This window comes from Scyliorhinus torazame, chromosome 3, assembly GCF_047496885.1.
Source record: "Scyliorhinus torazame isolate Kashiwa2021f chromosome 3, sScyTor2.1, whole genome shotgun sequence".
In the NCBI taxonomy this organism is placed as follows: domain Eukaryota; kingdom Metazoa; phylum Chordata; class Chondrichthyes; order Carcharhiniformes; family Scyliorhinidae; genus Scyliorhinus; species Scyliorhinus torazame.
In genome coordinates, this window is record NC_092709.1 from 50,968,759 (window position 1) to 50,985,750 (window position 16,992).

Genomic DNA, 16,992 nt, shown 5'->3' on the forward strand with positions numbered 1-16,992 from the left:
CATCCCAGAGTGTTAAAAGAGATGGCTAGGGAAATTGTAATCGCACTAGTGATAATTTATCAAAATTCACTAGACTCTGGGGTGGTCCCAGAGGATTGGAAAGTAGCAAACGTGACACCACTGTTTAAAAAAGGAGGCCGGCAGAAAGCGGGCAATTATAGGCCGGTAAGCTTAACTTCGGTTGTAGGGAAAATGCTGGAATCTATCATTAAGTAGGAAATAGCGGGGCACCTGGAGGGAAAATGTCCCATTGGGCAGACGCAGCATGGGTTCACAAAGGGTAGCTCGTGTCTGACTAATTTGGTAGAATTCTTTGAGGACGTTACCAGTGCAGTAGATAACGGGGAGCCAATGGATGTGGTATATCTGGATTTCCAGAAAGCTTTTGACAAGGTGCCACACAAAAGGTTGCTGCATAAACTAAAGATGCATGGCATTGATGGTAAAGTGGTAGCATGGGTAGAGGATTGGTTAACTAACAGAAAGCAGAGAGTGGGGATAAATGGGTGTTTCTCTGGTTGGCAACCTGTAACTAGTGGGGTCCCTCAAGGATCAGTGTTGGGCCCGCAGTTGTTCACAATTTACATAGACGATTTGGAGTTGGGGACCAAGTGTAATGGTCAAAGTTTGCAGACGACACAGAGATGAGTGGTAAAGCAAAAAGTGCAGAGCGTACCGGAAGTCTGCAGAAGGATTTGGATAGGTTAGGTGAATGGGCTAGGGTCTGGCAGATGGAATTCAATGTTGCCAAATGTGAGGCTATCCATTTTGGGAGGAATAACAGCAGAATGGATTATTATTTAAACGGTAAGATGTTAAAACATGCTGCTGTGCAGAGGGACCTGGGTGTGCTGGTGCACGAGTCGCAAAAAGTTGGTGTGCAGGTGCAACAGGTGTTTAAGAAGGCTAATCGAGTTTTGTCTTTCATTGCTAGAGGGATGGAGTTCAAGACTAGGGAGGTTATGCTGCAATTGTATAGGGTGTTGGTGAGACCGCATCTGGAGTATTGTGTTCAGTTTTGGTCTCCTTACCTGAGAAAGGACATATTGGCACTGCAGGGAGTGCAGAGGAGATTCACTAGGTTGATCCCAGAGTTGAGGGGATTAGATTATGACGAGAGGTTGAGTAGACTGGGACTGTACTCATTGGAGTTTAGAAGGATGCAGGGGGATCTTATTGAAATATATAAAATTATGAAGGGAATAGAAAAGATAGATGCGGGCAGGTTGTTTCCACTGGTCGGGGAAAGCAGAACTAGGGGGGCATAGCCTCAAAATAAGGGGAAGTAGATTTAGGACGGAGTGTAGGAGGAACTTCTTCACCCAAAGTGTTGTGAATCTCTGGAATTCCTTGCCCAGTGAAGCAGTTGAGGCTCCTTCTTTAAACGTTTTTAAGAAAAAGATAGATACCTTTCTAAATAATAAAGGGATTCGGGGATATGGTGTACGGGCTGAGTGGAGCTGAGTCCACAAAGATCTGCCATGATCTCATTAAATGGCGGAGCAGGCTCGAGGGGCCAGATGGCCTACTCCTGTTCCTAGTTCTTATGTGCACGTGGTTGGCCGGGCCCTTCCCATAATGCTCACACATCTTCCACCCCGGCAAACAACATATTCATCCTAGACATGGTTAAGTGCGCCCAATGCACCACATTCAACTGTATTAGCCCACATCTCACAATCGAAGATGTAGCAAGATTTCTGACTGCGAGAACTCAAATTTCTCCGACAACTCCTTCAAAAACAAATCCCTCATTCCTTCCACCCCTTTATCCTCCCATCTTCTAAATTTGGCATCTAACCTTGCCGGCTCAATCATATGGTTTGCATAAATCGGCACTAACTTAGAGACTGCCCCTAATTTAAACTGTTGCCAAAGTTGTGTGCATATTCTCAATGTGGAGACCACCACCGGGTTACCCGAATACTTCTCTGGGGAGAACGGAAATGAGGCCGTCACCAATGCCCATAGCCTGACCCCCTACACAACCCTGACTCCATCTGCACCCAAACTACCTCCTGATCCCCATACCAGCTGAACATTTTCTCTGCATTCGCCGCCCAATAGTAATATGTCAAATTTGGCCATGCCAAACCCCCTGAATGCCAGTCCCTCTGGGGGACCGTTTGTCAAATCCTTGCTACCTTGCCCACTCAGATGAAGGATGAAATCAATCTCTCCACATCCACAAAGAACGTTTTGGTAGAAAAACCGGCAAACACTGGAATAGGAACAGAAATCTCAGCAGAATGTTCAACTTTAATCGATTGGGGCTTGGCCCGCCAAAGAGAGGAAGGCTATCCCACCTCCGTAAATGGGCCTTAACCCTACTCACCAGGCTCAAAGCTTAACTTACGAAGCAGGGCCAAATCCCGAACTACCTGCACTCCTAAATACCTGAAATGAGTGCCCGTTAAGCAGAACAGCAACACCCCCCCCGGATGGCTCCCTTCCCCGGTGTAGTAACTGAAATACACTCAATTTTCACCAGATTCAATTTATATCCTGAAAACACCCCAAACTGCTTCAACAGCATCATTATGTCGCCCATTGTGGAGACACACCCCAAACTGCATCAACAGCATCATTAGGTTCCCCATTGTGGGGATCGGTCCGTGACATACAAGTGAGGATCATCAGCGCACAGGGGCACCCCTATGCTCTACCTCCCCTCTCAAGAGTGATGGCCAAAGGCTCAATCGGCAACACGAGAAGGAGAGCGAACATAGGACCCATGTCTCGTTCCCGTGTAGCTGAAAATATCTCGAACTCACGTTATTTGTTCCGTAGGCGCCATATATAGTAACCAGATCCATGCCACAAATTAAGGCCCGATCCCAAACCGTTCCAGCACTGCAAACAAATAGCCCCACTCGACCCTAGCAAAGCCAGTGGGAAGATGGTGGCCTTGATTAATGGGCGGTCTTTGTCCGCATTATTGGGGACCCACTGGGCATAGTATGAAAAGAACCCAAGGCACCGCTTCAGGGCCCTGGGGCAGTGGGGGAGGGGGAATTGCAGGAAGGGGCGCATACGGTTAGGGTCGGGACCTAGAACCCCGTTTTCCACGACGTAGCTGTGGATGGCTAGTCTGGTTGTGCGGAAAACGCATTTCTCCTTGTTGTACGTGACGTTCAGGGTTTGGAGAAATCTGTGGAGTTTGGCGTCGTGGTCCTGCTGATCATGGCCGCAGATGGTGACATTGTCCAAGTACGGAAATGTGGCCCGCAGCCCGTACCGGTCCACCATTTGGTCCATTGTTCTTTGGAACACCAAAACCCCGTTCGTGACGCCAAAGGGGACCCGGAGGAAGTGGAAAAGGCGGCTGTCTGCCTCAAAAGCCGTGTAGTGGCGGTCCTCTGGGCGGATTGGGAGCTGGTGGTATGCAGACTTCAGATCCACCGTGGAGAACACCCGGTAGTGAGCAATCTGGTTTACCATGTCTGCAATCCGGGGAAGGGGCTACGCATCGTGTACCGGTTTGGCTGTAATTTACAATGATCCGGTTCTTTTCCCAGTTCATGATGACCACCATCTGAGCTCTATAGGGGCTATTGCTGGCCTCGATGACTTCCTCCTGCAAGAGTCGTTGGACCTCGGACCTGATAAAAGTCCTGTCCTGTATGCTATACCGCCTGTTTCTGGTGGCAACTGGTTTGCAGTCAGCGGTGAGGTTTGCGAAGAGTGGGGTAGGGTCACGAGACTGCATATGGTGAGTGGGGGTAGGGGCCCCCCGAACTTCAGGGTTAGGCTCCTGAGGTTGCATTGGAAATCTAGTCCCAACAGGAGAGGAGCGCAGAGGTCTGGGAGCACATATAATTTAAAATTGGTGTACTTGGCGCCCTGTATTGCTAGGGTTGCGGTAGTGCACCCTCGGATTTGCACCAAGTGTGACCCAGAGGCGAGGGAGATGGTTTGGTGTGCCGGGAAAATTGGGAGCGAGCAGCGTCTTACCATGTCCGGGTGAATGAAGTTCTCTGTGCTCCCGGAGTCGAAAGGCAAGGCGTCTCGTGCCCGTTTACCCGGACGGTCACCATGGAGCTCCAGAGGTGCTTGGGTCGCGACTGGTCCAGGGTGACCGCGCTGAGTTGCGGGTAGCCGGCGTGGACGGAGGTGCGGGGGCGGTTCTGCGATGGCTGCCCTTGTTGATCGTACGCGTCGAGCGGCGTAACAGATGGCAGCCCCTGTGAGTCACACGTGCTGAGAGGGCTGGAAGATGGCTGCCCCCACAGATAGCACGAGGCTGATGACGCGTCTGCAGGGGGCGGAGTCGGCAGACACGCTGCCACACTGCGGGGTCTGCAGGCCTGTGAGTTTGAGGATTGGGCCTGTGAGTTAAAGTTCTTGGACCTGGACCTGCAAACTTTGGCGAAATGTCCTTTTCTCCCGCAGCTGCTGCAGTTCGCATTACGAGCCGGGCAGTGCTGCCGGGGGTGTTGGGACTGGCCGCAGAAATAGCAGGGTAGCCCCCCATGGTGGGCGGGCAGCCGCGCGGCACAGGCCTAGGGTAGTCTTTGGTCGGGGTCCACGAGGGGGTCGAGTGGTCAGCCGGGAATGCGGTAAGGCTCTGGAACGCTACTTCCAGAGAGGAGGCTAACTTTACCGTCTGATCCAGGTCCAAGGCCCCCTTTTCGAGTAGGCGCTGTCTCACGTAGTTGGACCGGACTCCCGCCACGTAGACGTCTCGGACGGCGAGTTCCATATGTTGAGTGGCCGTAACGGCCTGGTAGTTGCAGCTGCGTGCGAGGACTTTGAGGTCGCGTAGGTAGTCTTCTATCGATTCCCCGGGGCGCTGGCGGCGAGTGGTGAGGATGTGTCGCGCGTCGACCTCGCTCACGGGCCGTACATAGAGGCAATCGAGCATCACGAGAGCGTCTGCTTAAGAGGCCTCGTCGAGTTGAACAGAGATTCGATGGCTCACCCGTGCGTGGAGGAGGCTCAGCTTCTGTTCGTCGGTGACGGAAGGCGTGGAGGAGGCTGCGTGATAGGCCTTGAAGCAGCGGAGCCAGTGCGAAAAAATGTCTTTCGCCTCCGCAGCCTGCGGATTGAATTCCAGTCGGTCAGGTTTGATGGCCGATTCCATAGTTGCGTTTAAGTTGATTAAATTGATGCGACCATCCATTCACTCGAGACGGGAGTAGAAGTAAACTGTAGCTTTAATCAACTTAGAAGCGTGCCTGCCTGTGACTGATCCAATACTGAGAACCACCTACAGGTCCACTGCTCTTTATACCTCCCTTCAAGGGGAGGAGCCATGGGCAGAGCCCATACATGTCCCAACATGTTCCCCTATGGATAATGCCATACAATGGCCCATAGAAGGATCCCACAAGGGCAACAGCATAGCACAGATACAAATACAAGGGCAACAGCACAGATACAAATACAATGGTGAATTATTGGCATAATACATTCACCACACCCAAAAAAGGGGATGGTTAGTCAGCAGGGGGGGGGGTAATCAACCGTCTGACCAGGCTGATCACGTGGAACGTGAGGGGCCCGAATGGCCGGTCAAGAGGGCCCATGTGTTCTTGCACTTAAAGGGGCTAAAGGCAGACGTAGCCATGCTACAAGAAACGCATCTGAAGCTCGCTGGTCAAACTAGGCTGAGGAAGGGATGGGTGGGGCAGGTCTTTCACTCGGAGCTGGATGCGAAGACCAGGAGGGTTGCAATCTTGGTGAGCAAACGGGTGGCATTTGAGGCGGGGGGGTATTGTGGCGGATAAAGGGGGTAGATATATTATGGTGAGTGGCAAGCTGCAGGGGGCCCGGGTGGTGCTAGTGAACGTGCATGCCCCGAATTGGGACGATGCGGATTTTATGAAGCGAATGTGGAGTAAAATCCCGGACCTGGAGTCATGCAGTCTGGTAATGGGGGGGCCATGGACTTTAACACGGTCCTGGACCCGGCACTGGACCGGTCTAGACCTAGATTGGCTAAGAGGCCGGCAGCGGCCAAGGTCCTGAGGGGGTTCATGGACCAGATGGGGGGAGTGGACCCGTGGAGATTCGCTCGGCCAAGGGCGAAGGAGTTTTCTTTCATCTCCCACGTCCACAAAGTGTACTCGCGGATCGATTTTTTCGTCGTGAGCATGGCGCTAATCCCAAGAGTGGAAGGGGTAGAGTACTCAGCCATTGCGATCTCGGACCATGCTCCGCACTGGGTGGAGTTGAGGCTGGGGGCGGAGAGAGGCCAACGCCCTCTATGGAGACTGGACGTAGGACTATTGACGGATGAGGAGGTCTGTGGGAAGATTAGGAGGAGTGTTCAAGACTATGTGGCGACCAATGATACAGGCAGGTTTCAGTGAGTATGGTCTGGGAGGCGCTAAAGGCAGTTATCAGGTGGGAGCTAATTTCTATCAGGTCCCACAGAGAGAAGAGGGATAGCATGGAGAGGGAGAGGTTGGTGGGGGAGATACTCAGGGTGGACAGGAGGTATGCGGAGTCACCCGAGGAGGGGCTGCTAAAGGAGCGCCGGAGCCTGCAGGCAGAATTTGACTTGCTTACCACAGGGAAAGCAGAGGCTCAGTTGCGGAAGTTACAAGGAGCGGTGTACGAGTCTGGGGAGAAGGCAAGCAGGATGCTGGCGCACCAACTACGGAAGTAGAGGCGGCCAGGGAAATTGGGGAAATTAGGGGCAGGGGGGGTAACACGGTCCTGAGCTCGGAAAGGATTAATGAGGTCTTCAAGGATTTCTATGGTAAATTGTAGGAGTCAGAACCCCCAGAAGGGAGGGAAGGGATGAAGCAATTCTTGGACCAACTAAGGTTTCCGAAGGTGGAGGAGGAGCTAGTAGAGGGGTTAGGGGCCCCGATTGAGTTGGAGGAGTTGGTTAAAGGTTAGGAGGGTATACTGTTGGGCAAAGCCCCGGGACCGGACGGATATCTTGTAGAATTCTATGGGAAATTCTCAGAGCTGTTGAGCCCGTTATTGTTGAGAACCTTCAACGAGGCTAAGGTAAGGGGAACCCTTTCCCTGACGATGTCATGGACCTTGATTTCGCTCACCCTTAAACGAGATAAGGACCCGTTGCAATGTGGCTCCTACAGGCCGATATCGCTCCTTAATGTAGATGCCAAACTGTTGGCCAAGATCCTGGCCACTAGAATTGAGGATTGTGACCCGGGAGTGATTGATGAGGACCAGACCGGGTTTGTCCACCGATGGGAGACAACTTTCCCAATTCCATAGCAAGAGGCATCACACGTTAGTACCAGCAGCCTTGTGGGGTCATAGTGTGCCAAGATGTTGGGACAACAGCAGCAGTTGCTTCACTTTCGTGAATGCTTTGTCCTAAGACCACTTCTGGTTTTTCTTTAGCAACGCGTGTAAAGGTGCCAGTAAGGTGGCCAGGTGGGGGTTACATTTCCTATAATAGTTGATGAGGCCTAGGAACAGCATCAATTCCGTCATGTTCTCCGAAGTCGGTGCCCCTTTCATGATCTTCACTTTGTCCTCTACAGGGTGGCAAGCCTTCTTTATCACCTTGCCGGCTTGCAACATGTACTTTTCCCACTTGAGAATCAGCCTGAGTCTGAGAATCGTCACAGGACTCCCTCCAAGTTTGGCAGCTGTTCTTAGTCGATGGCTCCTGTGATGAACACATTTAGGTACGCTGCCACCCTAAGCAGCCCTTTCAGGATATTTTCCATTACGCGCTGCAAAATGGCGATGTCAATGAGACTCCAAAACCCTAACCCTAATCCTTATGGGTGTTGATGGTGACCAACTTCCTGGATGCCATATTGAGCTCCAGCTGGAGGTTCGTATGGCTCATGCCCGGCGTTGCGCAGAGATCTTCGAGATGCGGCATGGAATACCGGGCTGTTGATCGTCAATTTATAGTCTCTGCAAGGCGGACCGCCTTGTCATGTAATAGTACTGGAACAGCCCATTCCGCAAACTGTACAAGGCGTATTATGCCAAGGTGCTCCAGACGCCCAAGTTAGGCCTCTACCTTGGTAAGCATGGCACAAGGGACTGGTCGTGGTCTGAAATATTTAGACAAAGCATCCGGGTCCACGTAGATCTTTGCCCTTTCTCCTTTGATCCTGTCACGGCTCTCCTGTACACCTTGGGATATTTCCTGACGACTTCATATCCGCTCCCAGGTTTGCATCCTGAAGATCTGCTGCCAGTCCAATTGGATTTTTTTTGCAGCCAGTCTCTCTCCAGAAGACGGGGGCCTGATCCTTGCACAACTATTAGGGGAAGTTAGACCATTTTTGCCCATGAGCGAATGGGGTCAAGGTGATTCCTATGGTTTGTAGAGGCTTCCCCGTGTAAGTGACCAACTTACTCCGTGTCCCGCGGGCTCATGATGCCAGCTTGGAGGAGCCTGAAGGTCTGTTCCCCCACAGTGAAAACAATGGCTCCCTTGTCCACTTCCATTTCCAATGTGTGACCTTTGACCCAATGTTTAATTTTGATGGGGCAAATTTGGGGTGATGATGTAGTTCAACTGCATTTGTTTGTCCTGGTGGATTTTCAGGGCCCAGGCCTGGACGGTAAGTGCACTGAAGATTCTGACAGCCTTGTCTTGGGCGTATTCTTAGGCCCCAGGCACAGCACTCTCGCGACTGCTCCCCCAAATCTTCTGGAGAGGCTTCCTTCACAATCCTGGAGTTTTGTGGCCATCGGCCCATGTCCTTGTGTGTCATGGCTAAGTAGTGAACAGGTGGTGGACAGGGCACAGAGGTGCTGTCCACTCGGAGACCTTTTTTTCCGATACGGGGAACGTACAACACTGAGCATGCTGCAGTCCCAGTTCTATGGCTCTTTTCAGATCAAGGGTAGGTTTGTCTGCCTTTAGCCCCCTGAGCTTCTCAGATGCTCTATCGCTTGTGATTGGGACTTTTGTAAGTTCTACCATGTATTTAAAATCAGCCCATCTGATATCTGCTGTTGCTGCTGCTGTTTTAAACCCTAGAGATTGTACGCAAAACCAGTAAAGATACAGATCATTTATCGTAAATATTTGCTGCATTTGACTCGATGTTAACATTTATGGGATGTTGTTTTTAGAAAAGGATATTCTCAGAGTTTATGAAAATAGATTTGGTACGGAGTTAATTCAGGTACATTGCATGGGTAGCCATTATTGTAGTTAATTGTAATTTTTTGTTCAAATTGTTGCCTTTCTTGTGTGTTTTAGTTTAATAAACATTCTTTCATTTGAATGATTACCTTTCCTTATTGGTTTGAATATCTTTTCTCACATATCAAATTGCAAAACAATTAAGAACTGGCATGTCAAGTTACTCTTCTGGGATTTGGGATACCCTAACATTTAACATGGTTCTTAATAATATTGCAGTCACAGATTGGTCCAATTGTGCTGTTCTAGATATGGTGTACATACATGGTATGTAGAGTGGGCTGGTTAAAATGTTACACAGATCCTTTAAGTAAAGTCAAAGATTATTACTGTTCTACGAGTTTCAAGTTTGGTGATGGTAACACACTGAAATCACTAAAAATAGTAATTCCATATAAAATAGCAGGGGTGAATCACTTTGATCAGTAAAAGCAAAATGTCGCTACAGTCCCAGAGAACCATATGCTGCTCTTCTGGTTGAGAGCTAACTGGCGATGATTTACCGAGGATCACCACAACTCGGGCAAGAGGCAAGGTTGAGAAGGCGGGGTCTTCATGAATGATCTCAGCTGGTCCAGGAATGGAACCCACGCTGTTAGTATCGCTCCGCATCACAAACCAGCCGTCCAGCCAATTCTGTTAACGGATGCAGAGGAAGGATTAGGAATACACTAGACGAGGATATTAGTGAAAAATGTGATGTTTGTAAAAAGTGCAGGAGAGTGCTATCGCAACCAGTAATAAATAAGTCTTTTATTTGCCGGAGACTTTTAACAGAACTGTAGCAATGGACTTCAACATATGGGCTGAACAAGAAAACAATTTTCTTCTACAGTTTGTAGACATAGCGACTAGATTTAGTCTGTCAACAATAAATTTTAGCGAAGACAAAAGTAATTATCGATAAAATAATGGGTAGATAGGAACAGTGCTGGGAGCACCAGTGAAATTCTTAACAGACAGTGGAGGAGAATTTGCCAATGATGAATTCAGGAGTACGTGTGAAAATCTGAATAATGTAGAAATGTACATGCCAGCAGAAATTCCTTTTAGCATTGGGGTATCCGAGAGAAATCGCACCATGACTGACCAAATGCTTCGAAAAGTTTTAGCTAACCAATCAAACTGTAAATTAACAACTGTTCCAACATGGACAGTACATGCAAAAAACATGCTCCATATGTTTGGGGGCTACAGCATCTATCAATTATTTTATGGCAGGAATCCAAAGAAATCTTCAATAATGTGGGACCATTCCCTGGCATTGGAGGAGCTGTCAAGTGCCAAGGTGTGCAGATTAAAATGTCCACCTTTGTTTTCTGGTAATTTGTCCTTGTTGTTTCAATACATCTGCTAGAACTCATCCCTTCTCAACTCCTGTCCATACATACCAACTCGTGTCCCTTACCTGTTCCATAGCCCATTATGGACCCATTGCCAACTACGCCCTCAAGCCACCCCCCTGATCTTTTATAGTCCCTATGCCAACTGATGCCTCCACCGCCCTTTGCCCTGAGCTCCTTGATCCTAACTCACTTAGTATCTGCCACGAGCCAACCTCAGGAACCAAGATAAAAGAAAATTCTAAATATATAGTACAGACTTCCCTATAAACAAACCACTTTCATTAATGAAAGACCAATCAATACATTTAAATGCCCTCAAGTGCATAATCCTTTATAAAACAAACATTTGTCTTAATTAGCTCCTTCAATAATCTCTTTGGATTATCCATTAAATTGTCAACGTACAGCGCTCCACTGTGATAATAAGTTGTGAAACATAGTCAAGCAGTAATGATAGCTCTTAAATATGAAAACTGTTTTTCAATTAACAGGCAGTGGCAGGCAATTTTTTTATTTTTATGGGCAGGCCATTTAAATCACTTCACAGCTCGACAGTTCTACAGATCTTATCTAGCCTTCACGAGCATTTATATCTACCCTAAAAATGTCAAACTGTCACAGTGTGGCTTAAGGCCCCACTCTAGCGAGAGTAGAGTTTGTTTGAACTCAGCATTGAATTCAAAAGACCCCACTGAGCGTTTCCTGAACTTTGGGAGTCACGTTCCACCCCTGCCCCTACCGGCGAAAATAGGATTGGAGGAACTAGAGACTTCCGGATCTGTGTCCTGCCTGGCATTTTTAAGGTCCCTGGAGTTGCCATGGCTTTGTGAAAATTTAGGCCAGTCTTCTTTGATTTTCTTCTGATTGTCTTTCGGAGGCAAGGAACTTCACAACAGGCCACATGATAAAATCAGTAGCTGAAATAAACAAAATTTTAAAAACTAAACAAAACAACTTATTTAATAAACATTTAAAAAAATTGTTCCCTGTATATACTATGAATTCACCCTGATATCTCTGGCACCCAGGAACTAAGAGGAGTTTGAAGCACTGAAATCAAAAATATACAAGCTAACAGGTAAAAAAAAAACTCTCAAAGCATAATTACCTGGCAATAGGTAGCTGGAGAAAGCATCATACCTACTCACCAAGTAAACATAATTTTTCACATATTCTGGTCAGAAATGCTTTTGAGGTGTTACCTTGATTGTGTCATAGCACCCGAAATAGGAAGCTCGATATACAATGATGCCATTCACTGACACAAGAAATCCTTGATAAAGTCCCCGAGGCCCATCCCGCTTTGCAATTTTCACGAGGCAATCAGTAAGGCCTGTAAATTGCCGTTCATTGGAGCCTATAGTTTAAGAGAACACGTTTAGTTATATTGAAAGATATCTTAGTTACAAATAAAAATTTCCGTATATAAAATTAGGGACGTGATGCACTATCAATTACGACGAGGCGAGTAGAATGTAATCGAGGCTTTATTACACAGATGTGTGGCCTCCTACAGCAGCTTATGAAATGGCTGCTGTTTGGAGAGCACACACATTTATACTCCACCTACTGGGCGGAGCCAGCAGGCAGGGATCTACCCCTGTACCTGTAGTACAGGGGCCTTACCGTAATACCCATATATACAATATAATACTATAATACAACAGTGGTGACTACCACATTCACCCCCTGTTAAAAATGAGTCCAGCAGGGTGGTGGAAAACTATATACATACAGATTGGTTTTAAAATTACAGAGAAGGTTACAAATTTAGACGATCGAGCGCCTTGATCTGTCGTTGAGAGCGCCGCAGTGCTGGTGGCGGCTCAGGCGTCGGCTTGGTCTTCGGTGACTCCGGGAGCGTGTCGAAATCCTCTTCATCCCCGGGTGGGAGTAAGGGGAGGACGGATTGCCCTGGAGCGGGGGCTGAGGTGGGGTGCGCCGGGGAGGGAGGGTGGCGCCGGGGAAGGGGGGGGTGGGGTGGGGTGGGGTGTGTGGGGACCCAGCTGGTTCCAGATCCCTGAGGGAGACTGTGTCTTGGCGGCCGTCGGGGTACGCTACGTAGGCGTACTGCGGGTTTGCGTGGAGTAGCTGTACTCTCTCAACCAACGGTTTTCACCACTACCACTTGGGCTCTCCAGGGGCTGTTGCTGGCATCGATGATACCTTCCGCAGCAGCCACTGGACCTCAGACCTAATGAAGGTCCTGTCCTGGGCGCTGTACCATCTGCACCTGGTGGCAATGGGTTTGCAATCTAGGGTGAGCGCAAGGCGGGTCGACTTTAAGGGTCGCGAGGCCGCAAACAGTAAGGTGTGGTAGAGGCCCGCCAAATTTCAGGGTTAGGCTCTGGAGGTTGCACTGGAAGTCCAGGCTGAGTAGCAAGGCAGCGCAGAGGTTGGGGAGGACGTAGAGCCGGAAGCCGCTGAACTCTACGCCCTGGACGGTGAGGGTGGCGATGCAGTACCCCCGGATCGCCACGGAGTGGGATCCGGAGGCCAGGAAGATTCTTTGGTTAGCGGGGTGTACTGCGAGGGAGCAGCGCCTTACCTTATCAGGGTGGATGAAGCTCTCAGTGCTCCCGGAGTTCAGAAGGCAGGATATCTCGTGCCCGTCGGCCTTCACCTTTGTCGAAGCGGTCGTGAGGTTGTGCGGTCGAGACTGGTTGATCGTGACCGAGGCGAGACACGGCTGGTCGTCGGCGGTTACAGGCGATGAGTGGCCCGATGAGGAGCCCGACAGGCAGGGGTCCTGAGGCGGACAAGATGGCGGCACCCCCGGGCAGCACATGTCCTGGGGCAGGCAAGATGGCAGCGCCCTTGGGCTGCACGTGTCCTGGGGCAGGCAAGGTGACGGTGCCCATTGGTTCCGAGACAAGCAAGATGGCGGCGCCCATGGGCCGCACGTGTTGTGAGGGGAGCAAGATGGCGGCGCCCACAGGCCGCACGTGGTCTGAGGAGAGGAAGATGGCGGCGCCCACTGGCCGCATGTGCGTGGTGCCGGGACAATAGCGTCGATTGAGCGCGCCTGGCACATTGCAACGAAATGTCCCTTCTTGCCACAGACTTTGCAGAGAGCGCTCTGCGCCGTGCAGCGCTGCCGGGGGTGTTTTGTCTGTCTGCAGAAGTAGCACTTGGGTCCCCCGGGGTTGGTTGGCTGCCGCACGGCGTAGGCGTGGGGTTGGCTGACGGCGGTCGCTAATGGGGTCCACGATGCACGGGGGGGGGGGGGGGGGGTGGGGGGGGGGGGAGGTGGGCCATGTGGTCGGGGGCATAAACCTGAACGTTGCGCGAGGCGACCATGAGCGAGAGCGCTAGTTTCTTGGTCACCGCGAGGTCAAGCGTGGCCCCTTCTAAGAGGCGCTGCGGATGTAGTCAGACCGTATGCCCATAACGAACGTGTCTTTCATTAGCAAGTTCGAATGTTCAGTGGCCAAAACAGCCTGGCAGTCACAGTCTCTTCCACAGACTCACCGGGAAGTTGGTGCCACGTGGATAGGAGGTGCCTGACGTAGATCTTGTTGGTCTGCTGAGCATAATTCTCCTTCAGTAGCGCCATGGCCTCTGCGTAGGTAGGCGCGTCCTGGACAAGGGGAAAAACGTTGGAGCTCAGCCGCGGGTACAGAATCTGGAGCTTCTGTGCTTCTGAGATTGGGTCTTGTGCAGACCCGATGTATGCTTCAAAGCAAGCTAGCCAATGTTGGAAGTCCTTTTTGGCGTTGTCCGCTTGAGGATGCAGCTGCAGGCGATCCGGCTTGATGGGGGGGTCCATCTCTGAAAAATCTCTGTGTAATAAATTGATGCACTATCAATTACAACGAGACGAGAGTAGAATGTAATCGAGGCTTTATAACACAGAGATGTGTGGCCTCCTACAGCAGCTTAGGAAATGGCTGCTATTCGGAGAGCACACACATTTATACTCCGCCTACTGGGCAGAGCCAGGATGCAGGGATCTACCCCCGTACCTGTAGTACAGGGGTCTTACCGTAATACCCATATATACAATATAATACAACAGTGGTGACTACCACAGGAAGCATGGTGGCTAGCACTGCTGCCTCACAGCGCCAGGGACCCGGGTTCGATTCCAGCCTTGACTGTGGAGTTTGCATGCTTTACCGCTTTCTGCGTGGTTTCCTCCGGGATGCTCCAGTTTCCTCCCACAGTCCAATGATATGCACGTTAGGGATTGGGGGGAGGAATGAGCCTAGGAAGAATGCTCTTTCACAGGGTCAGTTGAGACTCAATGGCATCTTTCTGCACTGTAGGGATTCAATGGAATTGTGAAGAAACATGCTGGACTAATGAGTCACTGTGGTTGCACATTACAAATTAATCACAGTAATTGCATTACACCGTCTCAGTGGCTGTACTCTCATTTGAGTCAGGATCTAAATCCCACTCCAGGACTTGAGCACATAATTTAGTCTGAAATCATAGTGTACCCATATTACATTGTTGCAGGTGTTATTTCTTCCAGGTGAGACGTTAACACAATCACCTGCCAGTTTATAGCAAATGCACTATTGCCAAATTTGCAGATGACACAAAAATAGGTGGAAAGGCAAGTAATGATGATAACACAAAGAGTCTACAGAGGGATATAGACAGGTTAGGTGAGTGGGCAAAAACTTGGCAGATGGAATACAATGCAGGAAAATATGAAGTTATGCATTTGTTAGGAAGGATGAAGGAGCTAAGTATTATTTAAATGGAGAAAGACTGTAGAAAACTTCAGCATAGAGGGATTTGGGGATCCTCGTGCATAAATCACAAAAAGCTAACATGCAAGTTCAGCAGGTAATTGGGAAGGAAAATGGAATGTTGGCCTTTATTTCAAAGGAAATGGAGCATAAAAATAGGGAAGACTTGCTAAAACTATTCAAGGCACAAGTTAGAATGCACCTGGCATTCTATGAACAGCTTTGGTCCTCTTATATATGGAAAGTCCAGAGAAAGTTCACGAGGTTGATCCCAGGTATGAAGGGATTTTCTTACGAGGCGAGTTTGGGTAGATTGTGCCTGTACTCTTGGAGTTTAGAAGAATGAGAGATGACCTTACTGAGAGTGTTCCGGTTTTCTCCCAAAGTCCAAAGATGTGCAGGTTAGGTGGATTGGCCATGCTAAATTGTCCTTAGTGTCCAACAAGGTTAAGTGGGGTTACTGGGATAGGGTGGATGCGTGGGCTTAGATAGGGTGCTCTTTCCAAGGGCCGGTGCAGACTCAATGGGCCGAATGGCCTCCTTCTGCACTGTAAATTCTATATGATTCTCAGGGGGCTTGACAGGGTAGATGCCGAGAGGATGGTTTCTCTTGTGGGAGAGTCTAGGACCAGAGGGCATAATCAAAGGGTAACATGTCACCCATTTAAGACAGAGATGAGGAATTTTTCTCTCAAAAGGTCTGTGGAATTCTTTACCGCAGAGAGGTGTAGAGGCTGGTTCGTTAAGTATGTTCAAGGCTGAGATAGACAGAATTTGAATCAGTAAGGAAATCAAGGGTTATTGGGATAAGGTGGGAAATTGGAGTTGAGGATTATATCAGATCAATCATGATCTCATTGAATGGTGGAGGAGACTCAATGGGTCTACTTCTGCTTCGACGTCTTATGGTCTTATAACTGAGTATTTCTCCTCATACCAAAATCCCCACCCAAATTGTCATGGGGGTACGGTGGTGCTCATCACCAAGGAGCTCTGTCCCTTTTTTCTCCTCCTTTGAGCACATCATCGCATCCTTCAATCCTATTTTCTTCACCTACTTCATTGGGATGAGATGGATATTGTCCATCAAAAACTGGGAAAATCTGTTAATGGATAAAGGAAGACAAGCAGGAAGAATTTAATTGATATAAAACCTATTAAACCCCAAAAGCTGCCAAACAAAATCTATTAGGTTTGCCATTGGCTTCCTAGGCTGGATCCCTCACTATAAAGCATTCTGTGCACAATCAAGGGATTTGACATTGGGAAGAGGGGTGGCTGGTGAAAGTCACCCAATTGTTGCATCCAACATCCCCTCCTGTGACCCCAATATCGTCTTCACTCACTTGGGGCTTGGGTATTTCCTGAAATCTTGGACATTGGGTGGATAAACTGCTACTAGAAGCCACCACTCTGGCTGCCAAAAGCTGCTAACCAATCAGAGGCTAGTAGTTCTTGGCAAATAGGACCTCTGCTTCTGGGCACATCAATCACATGAAGACATGATGGTGGCCAATTAAGTTCTAAGGAGCTGACTGAGGTTCGCTATGGCTCTCGGACCCACTTGGCCCAACAAATACAAGCCCATAAAATTAAAAGAAACATCATATAAAAATCCAAGTAGCAGAGATTATAGCAAATGGGAGAAGATACAAAGAACATCAAATAGAGTGAGAAAACTGTTAGTTATTAAATGAAAGCATGACAAGAAACAGGCAAGATATATCAAAACTAACTCAATTTTTAAAAATCATAGACAAAATAACTGGAATAAAAAAAAGGGCACAAAGACTGACAAATCCTCATGACCAGAATGTTTCCATATCACCATGTTCAAAAA

At 49.0% G+C, this 16,992-nt stretch overlaps 1 protein-coding gene across 1 annotated transcript in view; it reads right to left on the minus strand.

The window, feature by feature from the left end:
- LOC140408452 (ADP/ATP translocase 4-like) overlaps positions 1 to 16,992 on the minus strand; it is a 194,231-nt gene that overhangs the window by 91,387 nt on the left and 85,852 nt on the right. Inside the window, exon 4 of the mRNA XM_072495676.1 lies at positions 11,652 to 11,806. Within this exon, the coding sequence (XP_072351777.1) occupies positions 11,652 to 11,806 (155 nt within the window). The remainder of the gene's footprint in view (positions 1 to 11,651; positions 11,807 to 16,992) is intronic.